Source organism: Panicum virgatum, chromosome 9N (genome assembly GCF_016808335.1).
Source record: "Panicum virgatum strain AP13 chromosome 9N, P.virgatum_v5, whole genome shotgun sequence".
NCBI classification, from domain to species: Eukaryota; Viridiplantae; Streptophyta; class Magnoliopsida; order Poales; family Poaceae; genus Panicum; species Panicum virgatum.
The window spans coordinates 45,222,892-45,236,000 of NC_053153.1; the positions used below are offsets into that span (position 1 = coordinate 45,222,892).

Consider the following 13,109-nt stretch of genomic DNA (forward strand, 5'->3'; position numbering starts at 1 on the left):
AGGTGGATGGACGCCCGGGGCCGAGAGCCGCTGCGCCGGGTATCGTCCGTGGCGGACCGCCGGTATCGCGACCTGACGTCGCAGGTCCGGCGACTCACCGAGCGAGCGAGCCCAACCCCAACGCCAATCCAATAATCGTGCGCGTCCTGCCGTTTAACTTACTGTGCAGCATACTACTAAATTTTAATTTTAATTTGTTGCATGGTCAACGACGAACTGCCCATCGGATAATACAATGAATAATGGCTCATGTGCAGACCACACAATAATAAAATAAAATAAAAACTCTGCCAGGCATTCCTCTGCCTGCCCCCCCCCCCCCCCCCCCCCCCCCCCCGGGCCGGTTCACGAGTCACAAGGAAACAACCCACAAATAATAATCAATAAATCCGGCCGCGCGAGCATGTGGACGAACACGCCAAGATGGAACACACGCATCCATGTTTTAATTTGGCTGCCCGCAGGAGCGAGCTAGCTAGCCCACCAACAAAGGTCGATGCCACCTACGGGCGTATATATATATATATTTCCATGGCATCTGGAGTGTGGTCACAGCTGCTTTTGACGGAGCCCCACACCGCCCGGTTCAAAACAAACGCATTGCAGGCCGGCCGGCACGGCTGGCCCGGCTCTACCTCACTCCGCTCATCGCCCACCGTTCCGCGCTAGCTAGCCCAGCTAGCTCTCTCGCCGGCGCCGCGGACCATCGATCGGCGGTCGGCCGCCATGGCGGCGGCACTTCTCCTGCTGGTGGTGCTGGCAGCGGCGCTCGCGGTTACGGAGGCGTCGGCGTCGGCGTTCGCGGCGGCGTCAAACAACGCGACGGCGCCGCCGCCGACGGTGGTGGCGGGCAAGCTGAACGTGCACCTGGTGCCGCACTCGCACGACGACGTCGGCTGGCTCAAGACCGTCGACCAGTACTACGTCGGCTCCAACAACACCATCCAGGGCGCCTGCGTCATGAACACGCTCGACTCCGTCGTCGACGCGCTCGCCAGGGACCCCGCCCGCAAGTTCGTCGTCGTCGAGCAGGTCAGTACCTACCCCTGCTCTCTGGGTCGGGGTCTAGCTTGCCTTCAGACGTCTGCTGCTATGAGAGATTTTCGCCTTGGGTGACATGAGAGAGTAGACAAATGGAGCGCGGCCGGTGTGCATTGTTGCAGGACATTTCAACAGCGGCCAGACAAGCAATATTGTTAGATATTCCGCAGAAGCAACGTCATTGAAAATTTCTCCAATATATACTACAGTGCTAGTTTTCCTAAAAAATACCGTACCAATTGTTAGTGTCAAATGTACTTTCCATAGTTTCCTGTAATGTAAGTATGAGATGGTGATCACTATTCCACACAATTTTGAGGTTCATGCCGACAAGTAGCTAGAAAAGGGACCAGCAGAGCGTGCAGTATGTCCCCTATCCTTTGGTTCCACCGGAGTGTCATCTAGCTTGATTGGTATCGGGCTACTTGCATCAGTGGTACAGCAGTGAGCCACCCTTCCACTCCCACATAGTGATGGCAACACTTTGTACAGCTCCTAAATTGAATTGAGCCGTCCTTCAGTTGGATTTCAATACTGATTAAGTGATTATTATCTGGGTCGTGGAACAGCTGTGCTTGTGGCATGGTATTATATAGTTTCTGAATTGAATTACTCGTCCTGTAATTAGATTATATAGTTTTTAATGTTTGCCTAGCTAAAACATGAATCATTTAATTTTGACGGTGTGTGTGGCCAAATAGCTAGTTCAAAAGGCCTAAGCCTGATGACTGTACTTGTTTCGGTGGGATAAGTCGTTTCTTGTCCCCTCAACTTTGCGATCATGCCCAATAATGGGCCTTAGTCATATCCAATGCAATATCACTGAACTTGTTTTGATGGCTCACTCTTTGAAAAAAATACAACTAGCAAAGAGTTTGCATTATTGCACACCAAAAGAATCCAAAGAGTGCACTGCCATCTGCTAACTATTGGTTGTGGGGTTGCTATCAAGTACATGTGCTACAACAGGGGCCAGCATGTGGACCACCTTCCACTCCTAGATAGGGATGTCCAACCGTTTTTTATTTCAGGAAGTTTCAAATTCAGGGAAATAGTGGTAATCAGTTTGTGAACAAGCCAAAGCTGGGTTCTGGCTCACCCTCAAAAAAAAAAGTTGGGTTCTGGCAAAATTGAGGCTGAAAAATGGTGTTTGCCACATGCCATTATCAATTGTAGCATAAAAAAATTGCAACATGGATATTGGATTGTTGACTAATTTTTAAGGAATAAACTGTTTAAACCAGACCATCGATCTGTCGTTGAAACCTTTTAAAACCAGACCATAAATCAAATACATGTTTTAGAGAAGTAACATCTGAAGCTTGCCATCATTAGGCTTTAATCATTTTCTGAAAGTGGATTTTAAGACTTGGACCATAGGTTGAAACATTGCTTTCTAGATCACTGACATCAGTGATCACCGGACAGAGTTGACAAGTATATCGCTTAAAGCTTCATGTGTGGAAAAGAACTTTTCTGTATGTGTGTTTTACTGGTAATGTTGAATCATATTAAGCTTTGGAGATTAACTTTTCCTCTTCGCTGTCAGGCTTTCTTCCAAAGGTGGTGGGCAGAGAAAAGCCCGACAATCCAAGCCATAGTCCACAAGCTGGTCGATTCGGGTCAGCTAGAGTTCATGTATGGCATGTGATTGTCCTTAAGTATTCCCTTAATCTTGGCTTCATCTCTTCTTCTCAAACTTTTGGTTTGGATACTTTGTTCAGAAATGGTGGGTGGTGTATGCATGATGAAGCTGCTGTACATTACATTGACATGATTGATCAGACCACACTTGGTCACCGGATGATTAAGAAACAGTTCAACAAGACTCCAAGAGCTGGCTGGCAAATTGATCCTTTTGGCCATTCTGCAGTTCAAGCATATTTGCTTGGAGCAGAGGTATTGTAAACGTCATATTTGCAATCATGTCAATGTTCCTGGAAGATCTAAACAGTAGTTGTATAATACTACTTTAGTTTTTTCAGGAATGAAGTAAGGTAATAGTATAAATTCCTAGGTTCGCTGAATAGAAGATAGAAATCTCCAAAAGCACTGTAAATGCACTTGCAAAAAACAAAAAAGATGAACCTTATTTTTTCTTCTAACATTTGTTTACTTTACTGCAATCGTAGCTTGGTTTTGATTCTGTACATTTCGCAAGAATTGATTACCAAGATAGGGCAAAGAGGAAAGCAGATAAAGGCCTAGAGGTCATATGGCGCGGCTCAAGAACTTTTGGTTCATCTTCACAGGTAATTTTGGTTCTTTTCCGTACAAATGTTTTTTTAATCACTATCCCATTTATTAGCATGATGGACTAAATTGACTTTTAGTGGATCCGTTTAACTGTACAATCAAATTGCAGATCTTCACCAATGCATTTCCTGTCCATTATAGCCCACCAGATGGCTTTGGCTTTGAAGTTTTGGATGAAAGTATCATACCTGTTCAGGTGCATATCCATATAAAACAATCCCACAAAGATTCCACGCTCCTTGAATCTTTTGTTTTTAATCATACAACCATTTTCTAGGATGACCTGTCACTTTTTGACTATAATGTCGAAGAACGTGTGAATGATTTTGTTGCTGCAGCAATAGCACAGGTAACCCGTTCTGCGACCGCTCTTGGTTGAATGGAGTGATTTTGAAGTTACGTTTGAATTGAACCTGTAACTCACTTCTGAAATGTTTCAATGTTCAGGCGAATGTTACACGTACAAATCATATCATGTGGACCATGGGGGATGATTTTAACTACCAGTATGCTGAATCCTGGTTCCGGAATATGGACAAACTTATTGAACATGTGAACAAGGTATAACAGATTTTATCCATCATGTCAAGCTTCGATACACATTTTTGACAATTTGCGAAAAAATTGTTACAGTTTTATATTTTTTATATTCTGTAAAAGGATAAGTGCCAATTTTGGACGTGTCCACTCATCTCACGTGGTTTTAGATCAGCTGATTACAGGCATGCGGACTTGCCAGACTGCATCTCGCTCATCAAAATAATAACATATACATTATGAATTTTTTACATATATGCCAAAGCACATCAATCATTTTGAATTCTGATTGACATGATATGGTTAACTATTGTCAGTACTGCATTTGAAAAGAGACTAATGTCCTGAACGTTGCAGGATGGCCGAGTGCACGCACTGTATTCTACTCCCTCCATCTACACAGATGCCAAACATGCATCAAATGAATCGTGGCCAGTAAAATATGATGATTATTTTCCGTAAGTTCTCAAACCTAGTATAACATGAAAAAATTTATGCTAACAAAAGTAAACATGGGTGGCCTTGCTGTACTGCAAATTGCAGCTATGCTGATTCAACAAACGCATATTGGACTGGGTATTTTACAAGCCGTCCAACATTCAAGCGATATGTTCGAGCGTACAGTGGGTATTACCTGGTATAATATTTGCAGACTACAACTCTATAAGTATATGAATTATTGTGCTATCTAAACCATGTATTAGTAAGTTCTTGAAAGACCTTAAATCATGTGTCATGTCCTGGCAGGCTGCTCGTCAAATAGAATTTTTGGTGGGTAGAAGTTCCTTAGGATTATTTACTTCCAGCTTGGAAGATGCAATGGGAATTGCCCAGCATCATGATGCAGTCTCAGGTACTGCGAAACAGCACACAACTGATGACTACTCGAAACGGCTCGCTCTTGGAGCATCAAAGGTTTACAATCTCCCTTACAGATTTTCTTACAATTCCCTTCCAGTTTGTCAAAGAAATTGTGATGTACTAGCTACTCTTATCATTCAGGTTGAAAATGGTGTCAACACTGCTCTGACTTGTCTTACGAACTCCAACAGAACATGTGTGTCATCTGTAACAAAATTTGAACAGGTGAGAAAATATGCACATGATTTTTTATGTTTTTGCCAATGAGCATTCGAATTCTTCTTATCAGAAGGACAAAAAGCGATAAGCTATTACAATTTTGATACGTTTGGTTATATAAGTTTTAAGTTTTGTATTATATATTAACTCAATTTTTCCAAGTTTCTCATAAGTAGTTCTTAAATAGATTTACCTAATCAAACAGCCTCTCTTATTGATTCACTTTTTTTAGTGTCCACTTCTGAATATAAGCTACTGCCCTTCAACTGAGAAAGCAAGTTCCTCAACAAAGAGTCTAGTGAGTACAATCTGTTTTCAAATTTTGTATACTAATTAATATTTTAGATACTGACATGGTCTGTTGCAGGTTGTAGTTGTTTACAATCCTCTTGGATGGGAACGTAGTGACTTCATAAGGATTCCTGTAAGCGATTGAAAACTTCAATCAACACTTTGTCAGTAATTTTGGGTGCTCTTTAAGAGAATGTTATAGATCAAGAATCATGGTTTCTTTGTTAAGTAGCCATAGCCTAATTTTCAAAAGTTCCAGGATAAATTTGACAATGAGGCTTCCACCTCCTTTTGTTTCCTTCCTTTGAATCCTTACTTCTATAGTTATGTGTTCTTTAATTATTGATTTCAGGTAAATGATGAAAACCTAGCTGTAAAAAACTCTGTTGGAACTATTGTTGAATCTCAACTGGTTGAGGTTGATAACGTGACCGGCAATTTAAGGAAGTTTTATGTGAAGGCTTATCTTGGAATCACATCAGACAAGGCCCCTAAGTATTGGCTAGTATTTCAAGCTTCCGTACCACCAATGGGATGGAATTCTTACTATATTTCGAAACCCACTGGAGCAGGTGAATCATATTTATTTGGATTAAACTGCAACTATGATACCCCATGTGCAAATACTACTGTTTTTTGACCCAGCAAATCGTTTGCTGTTATTGAAGCATCAAACTGCTTTACCAAGAACAGAATTAACTGTTAAGATAACTGAGTAAGACATGGCTTATCACATATCTCAGAACTAGCTTGAATTGTCACCCAAAACTACCATATTGATTTGCAAACGAGACCCAACCTTGGAGGAACTAACCAGATGATTCTTATAAAGAAGAAAATAACCAAAATTCAAGTTAAATGACTCCAATCTTGGTGCTTGGGGTGCACAACCACACCTCCTGTCCCAATCAATTGAGCTAGGCTAACTTTGTTTTTGTCTGTAGTCACTAATAAGGTAAAATAACCGTAGTGGTGCTTGAAACTACAATATGAACGGTGATAGTAATGCTCTGTGGTAGGCCCATTCGAAAATTTCTGATTAATCTGTCAGGTTTTTATTATTTTCTAGAGTTGAGTTACATGAATTTCCTACCATCTGTCCAGCATACAACGGTACTGGGTATGCCTCTGCGGTGGTTTCTCCAAGTAACGATACGATTGAAGTTGGACCAGGGCCTCTGAAGATGTCCTTTTCAGCAGCATCTGGACAACTCAAGAGGATGTTCAATTCCATCTCAGGAGTGAGTGTCAATATAAGCATATATCTTTAAATGACTTGATAGAAATACAGTACTATTTTATGGTGGATCTGAAAGAAATAAATTCATTACATTTTTCATTACCTATAGAAATTCTTCGGATTTCTTTATAGGGAAACACTATCATATTTTTCTTTCATAATTTGTTTCAGGTGGATTTACCAATTCAACAAAGCTTCCTTTGGTATAGATCAAGTGAAGGTGATTCCATGGACTCACAGGTTTTACTATGGAACTGAGCTTTCTTTCTCAGTTGAAGAAAATCTTGTCACACATATCTAATAGTTTTAATATATATATATATATATATATATATATATATATATATATATATATATATATATATATATATGTTATGTTAGGCATCTGGAGCTTATATTTTTAGACCTGATGGTAACACGCCAACTACTGTTTCATCATCGGTAATATCTTTAAGGCCTATCTCTGTGTTTCCATTTCTCTTTACTGGTATTCCATTGATCAATCTCCCCTTCCACACTTTACTAAATTTTACGAGAATGAATTTTGTGTTAATGTTAATTCTATTGGTTGGCCCATGTTGTATTTCCCAAAATAATATTGCACAAATTGGCTGATGAAAGCATGGATCCGGAGTTGTTCACAATGTTATCGTATCTATTTTTTTTTATCTTTTTAGCATGAAGTACCTAGACATGGATTGAAATAGCATGGTGTTATTCCTCACAACATTTGATCTTTACACTAATAGAGCAGATGAAATTGTAGCGTTTATATTTGATTCATCAAAGGAGTCCAAAAGTTATACTCCCCTCGAATATTTAGTTGATACTGTGGAACGTTTACTATATGGCAGAAGTAGTATTTTGCATATCAAAATTTTCATAAATAGTGGGAAGTCAGAGTGAAAGTATTAAAGAGTTTTAAATGAAAAATTCTAGTAGTTTGGTATTAATTAGTCCATGAATGTTTTAGTGGATGGACTCTATAATGGGGCATTTAGTTTGAGGAATGAGATGGTCCATCATTTTCATACACCTCAAATTCTTCTTTGGTTTGAATAAATGGGATGTGATGATTCATTACCACCTCATATGCATGATGGATCTCCATGATAACTAGTATAAACATGGAAAATAGGTTCATCCCACCGAATTTCAAGGATCAATCCATGATGGAACTCGTCATCCTCAAACCAAACACCCCAATATAATGTCAAATTAAAAAACATCAGAATGCATAGGTAAAACTTATTAGCATAATTTTCTGGTTATATTCAAAGAAATAGTCAAGAAAAGTGATGGGTTAATTTGATCTTTGCTCTTCAATATATATCTCATGTTAATAAAAGAGAGGACACTGAAGTTCCTATGATATCTACCTTTAGATCATGCACTAGGTAGATAGAACTTTACAGTTCATGTTTCTATGTCATGGAGTATATTTATTCTAATTTCCTTTTAGGTGCCACTGAAAGTTATCCGTGGACCTCTGGTCGATGAAGTGCATCAACAATTCAGCTCATGGGTATATCAGGTCAATTCTTAACTTGCTCCAATTTAGAGCCCAATAAAAGTAAATGTGACTTAACTTAATCATCAGCTGAGCCTAAAATATGAATATTTTGTTTATTATGCTAACATGCACAAAACAGTGATTGAAGGATAATACTACTTAGGTGTTCATTCAGGTTTATTTATCATTGAAGGGGAAAAATCAACCGATAGATCATTTGAAAAAAGTGTGTTTTTATAAGTTAATTAAAATCAAGACATCTCAATTCTAGGAATCACAAGAGGAGCTCATGGAGTTGTTGAGTTTTGTTGTTAAGTGTTAAATTGTATTGCCTTATTACACGGCTTATATAAATCCTGATATTGTTAATTTTCCATCTTATATTAATGCAATGATATGGAGCTCTCATGCGTTCCAAAAAAAACTGCATCCTCTGTTTTTATTCATTCTTCTTAATCTCATACTAGAAGCATTCCTTATTTCTTAGCATCAAGAATTTCAACAATGTTTACATCGGAAGAATAATTACCCCTCCTGAAATCATTTCTTAGCAAATTATTTGTATAACCATCATTTGAGCATAATTCTTCATTGGTCCAGAGTATAAGTTCCACATTTGAAAAATAATAGGAGGTTCTATTTTAGTCCTAAATAGTGATTAACATTTTCTTTATATAGATAACACGACTCTACAAGAATAAGGAGCATGCCGAAGTTGAATACACGGTTAGTAGTCACTTTTCTCAGCTTTAGAAAAAGACACACATGATACTTATAGCTAGTGGAACATGATACATGTACCAGTGATGCTACCACATTTTGGCATATCTATTTTTCAAAATTGAACTAACAATTTTTGTTTCTCTCATACGTCAAAAAGATTGGACCAATCCCTGTCGATGATGACATAGGCAAGGAGGTTATCACACGAATGACAGCAAATATGGTCACGAACAGTACATTTTATACTGATTCAAACGGAAGGGATTTCCTCAAAAGGGTAATTATATATGTAATTTGTTGTTTGAATGTTTGAGGTTATTATCTGGATGAAAATCACACAATTCTCTAGTGGAGTATTGAATAGATCTTTCCAAATATTCTGATCTATATCTGGACATGTTCTTTATGGGGAAAGTGCGGGAGCCCATCTGAAATATTTCTCCAAAAGGAGATCTCCTTTTACATGGGGATTCACAAAGTTCTTCTTTTGCAGGTGAGAAACTTCAGGGAAGATTGGGATCTTCAAGTTACTCAACCTGTTGCAGGAAATTACTACCCGGTAAGGAAAAGTTCACATTTTCAGAATGAAACCATCTACAGATCTTCAGTCGAGCAGAGCAACATGTATATCAAAATGCTATCGTTTGGGTTAGACAATATACTAGGCTTGCTGATTTCTAACACATTAAGATTGCAGGTTAATCTGGGACTGTATATAGCCGATGGAAACTATGAACTATCTGTACTTGTTGATCGTGCTGTTGGAGCATCAAGTATCCAGGATGGTCAGCTAGAGATTATGCTACACAGGTATTAGCAAAAGTGGTGTGAGGTCGTTCCAACACGAGGGTCTTGTGGTGTATAAGTTTCCATTACACACTATTATAACTCTATTTTATTTTCACTATCTAAATTTGATTCTGTTATTATTTCGAAAACAAAGACAGGCCCAGGTTTGCTGAATAGCTGACAAATTTGGTCAAATAACTGAACCTATCAATTTTGAAATTTTTTTGTCGAACTTACGTGTTTTGTACACAGTTTTGTTGTTTGATATGATCAAATTAGCAAGTAATTGTGAAGTAGTTTGGAACAGTTTGAAGTCAACCGCAAATCTGCATATCATGTTTTAGGGTCCCCATGTTTTATGCATCTCTTGAATACTGAAAGTCTCTCTAACCCTGAACATTATCAATATCAGGCGTATGCTTAAAGATGATGCTCGAGGTGTTGGAGAACCACTAGATGAAGTTGTTTGTGTGGGTAAAGATTGCCAGGGGCTCACGGTAAAGATACAGTCACAATATTATTGAAGAGCGCTCTCTCTCCCTCTCTCTCTGTTCATTTGCTAATAGCTATTGTAATTATTCCAAATCATTTACAGGCCAGGGGCACTTACTATGTCAATGTCGAAAAGATAGGGCATGGAGCTCATTGGCGACGTACATACGGCCAGCAAGTCTATTCGCCCTTCCTCCTTGCTTTTACTCATGAGGTATACTTGCTTGCTTTCTCAAAAAATCTCTAGTTTTTTGTGTTTTTATCATATTTCAGAGTGAGCACTTCTTGCAGGAGGAGACAGAATGGAAATCCTACAGTGTTCCTAAAGCTAGCATGATGGATGCAAACTACAGTCTTCCTGATAATGTCGCAATCGTCACTTTGCAGGTATCACTGTACTCCCCTTCTTCCACCCTTTACCCATGCATGGCACTACCGAATATACATTCATTCCTTAACCGAGCATGTCTTAACATTTCAGAATCTAGATGATGGTACCACACTACTCCGCTTGGCCCATCTTTTCCAGGTATATTAGTAATTTGGTCAATACTGTTACATATTGCTGTTCCTTCTTGATGATAATGAATCAAAGATACTGATTAATCTTCACCGGATCGGCAGGCTGCTGAGGACCCTCAATATTCAGTGCTAACAAAAGTTGATCTGAGAAAGGTGTTCGGGAAGAGAACTGTAAGTAATTTTTTTCTTGCAGCCCAGGTTTTAGAATGAGAGAAGATTGTGTTGCAAAAATATTTTTGTAACAGAAGAAGTCAGAGACTAATTAGTGCAGATTAATTTTGTAACCTTGTGAATAATGTTGTTCCAATGTGCAGATTAAGGAATTGACCGAGACTAACCTTTCTGCAAATCAAAAGAAGTCAGATATGAAGAAACTCAACTGGAAGGTTGTCGGGGACACTGAAAATGGTCCCGCTCCAATAAAAGGCGGCCCGGTTGATAGTCAAGCTCTGGTTATTGAGCTCGGACCCATGGAGATACGCACGTTCTTGCTGAAATTTTAATTGCATTTATATATGATGTATATAAGAAAACAAATACGCCTAGAAAAGTTCAAGGAATGTTTTTACGGGCACATGATAACAGTCTGCGGATTGATAGTCATTAGTATGTTTGTTTCTTCTTTTTTATATGTAAAGGTTGTGTGTCCATCAGGCAAAGGTCGGGAGCCTTTCAATTTTTTGTTATATGGATTTTCGTTATATCATCCTGATGTAACTTTACTTGAAATTAATAAAACTTCTTTTTTTTTGAAAAAACATAAGAGAGGTTTTGTTACCTTACTATGAAAAAAAAAAGAGAAGGATAACACCCAAATCAAACCTTAACTAGGACTTTGAACTTGGGCACGCCCACACTAAGTTTGTTCATATAAACATTATATGTGTTCAAGGAAAGTATGCTGGTACTTCTCATAATATGAAGCAGCTATATTCTTTCTAGGAATATTTGAAATGATGTGAAGCATCCAACAAATAAAATAAGGTGATACTATTTTGGAGCCTCATGGATAATTAGTTTGAAGTTGTAATAAAAAAAACCATTACATCGCTAAAGTGGTAAAAAACACAATCTAGCCTTTGTGGCTGTCATAGAAAACTTTTTGACAAAATATGTACACTTGCCTCAACAGTGGTTCGAACCACTTACTACATGCCTCGCGCATACTCTTCTCTCCACCACACTAGACAATCACATGTTACTCTATGAGATATGTGATTCTTTTTTATTAACTCTAAAGTCGATTTGTACGGCGGGTGATGCCATCACTCGCCCCTAAAAATATGCCACCCCCGCTCCTGAAAATGTTTCTTTTGTTTTATTCTGAAAATGTATTTAAATCTTTAAATATTGAAAAATAAATAAAAAAGTCAAACTTATGCACTATAGTTATTGTGAACTATAGATATTTGAAAAAAATATGCCAAGTATATTTTACTACATATAAATATTAAAATTGTGGAAACATCAAAATATGACTTGAGTCGTATGAGATACTATATAGTCGTAGCCATGTGTACATCATAACTATTAAATGATCTTATGATTCTAAAAAATCTTAAATAAATAATGTATAAACTATAATATTTTAGATCTTACACTACAGCTTTAATAGGGAGCTACTCTACATGCCAGATTGTTCGAAAAATCAAAACTTCTAGATATTAAAATTAGATAATAATTTTTGGGACTATTAGCTAATTTTAAATGAAAAAGTTATCAACTACAAAAGTTTAGGTCTTATCAACCTCGAAAATTTTGATATAAAGTTTGACTTTATCAGAGATCATATAAAAAAGTTAAGAATTTATTTGCGTGGAACCATTTGTAGAGTTGGTACGGTCATGCCTTTGACTACACTCGGGCTCCAACTTTGACCAGGCATCCAAATCACCTTGGGCCCAATGTGCCATGGCCTTTTTGTAAAATTCTCCATCAGCTCAATTCTCTCTGCCAAAAATTATAATTGCAAAATTTTGTATCAACAACTTCTTAGTTTTGAAACCACTTTGCATGTGATGATGTCATCTAGTTGTACTTATCTTTTCATGCAAGCAGTGTGGGAGGGAGATATTGACGACCAAAATTGGCACCAACCGGTCTGACTGGTGTGCCCAAACGGTCTGACGAGTCTGCTCTCTGTAGCCGGTCTGGCAGGAGCCGACCTGTCTGACCGGGCCATGAGGAGTCCGAGTACAATTAGAGAATTTTATAGATTTAGATCTGTAAACGGGATTTCTTGAGAGGTAAGTCTTCTCCACCCTATAAATATAAAGGGTCATAGCCAATTGAGGGAACAACCCAATTGAATCTACAAAATCAATCCATTTTTATTATTTTTTCTTTCTTCCTCGTTATCTCACTTTTCCAACCTTGACATGTTGTTCTTCTCTCGTCTCCATGGTGTCTGAGGACGCCCTAGCTGGCCTGCTGAGCCTAGGGCAACTCTACGCGCGCTTGCTCTGACTGGGTCCCTCCCAGATGAGTGTTTGTCGAATCATCGTTGTTCTGCGCGGCGATCGGTCTGACCAGTCCACGTAGGAGGCGCTGCAAGGAGCCCATTCTCGCGCCGCGCGATCTAGCGCATTCATTTGTTGACCAGAAAAGACGTCAACACAAATTGGC

The 13,109-nt window shown here is 38.7% G+C and overlaps 1 protein-coding gene across 1 annotated transcript; it reads left to right on the top strand.

The window, feature by feature from the left end:
- The first annotated feature begins 547 nt into the window (after positions 1-547).
- On the top strand, positions 548-11,242 carry LOC120690295 (alpha-mannosidase-like). The gene is made up of 28 exons (XM_039972894.1): positions 548-1,032; positions 2,591-2,679; positions 2,766-2,940; positions 3,174-3,293; positions 3,407-3,493; positions 3,575-3,646; positions 3,745-3,858; positions 4,192-4,292; positions 4,378-4,471; positions 4,582-4,749; positions 4,837-4,920; positions 5,147-5,212; positions 5,282-5,338; positions 5,558-5,777; positions 6,310-6,446; positions 6,617-6,685; positions 6,827-6,886; positions 7,908-7,979; positions 8,637-8,684; positions 8,839-8,958; positions 9,175-9,240; positions 9,379-9,491; positions 9,883-9,967; positions 10,066-10,176; positions 10,254-10,349; positions 10,444-10,491; positions 10,587-10,655; positions 10,799-11,242. Exons 1-28 carry the CDS (start codon positions 727-729, stop codon positions 10,985-10,987), a joined length of 3,036 nt encoding a protein of 1,011 aa, XP_039828828.1. The 5' UTR covers positions 548-726; the 3' UTR covers positions 10,988-11,242.
- Positions 11,243-13,109: the final 1,867 nt, after the last annotated feature.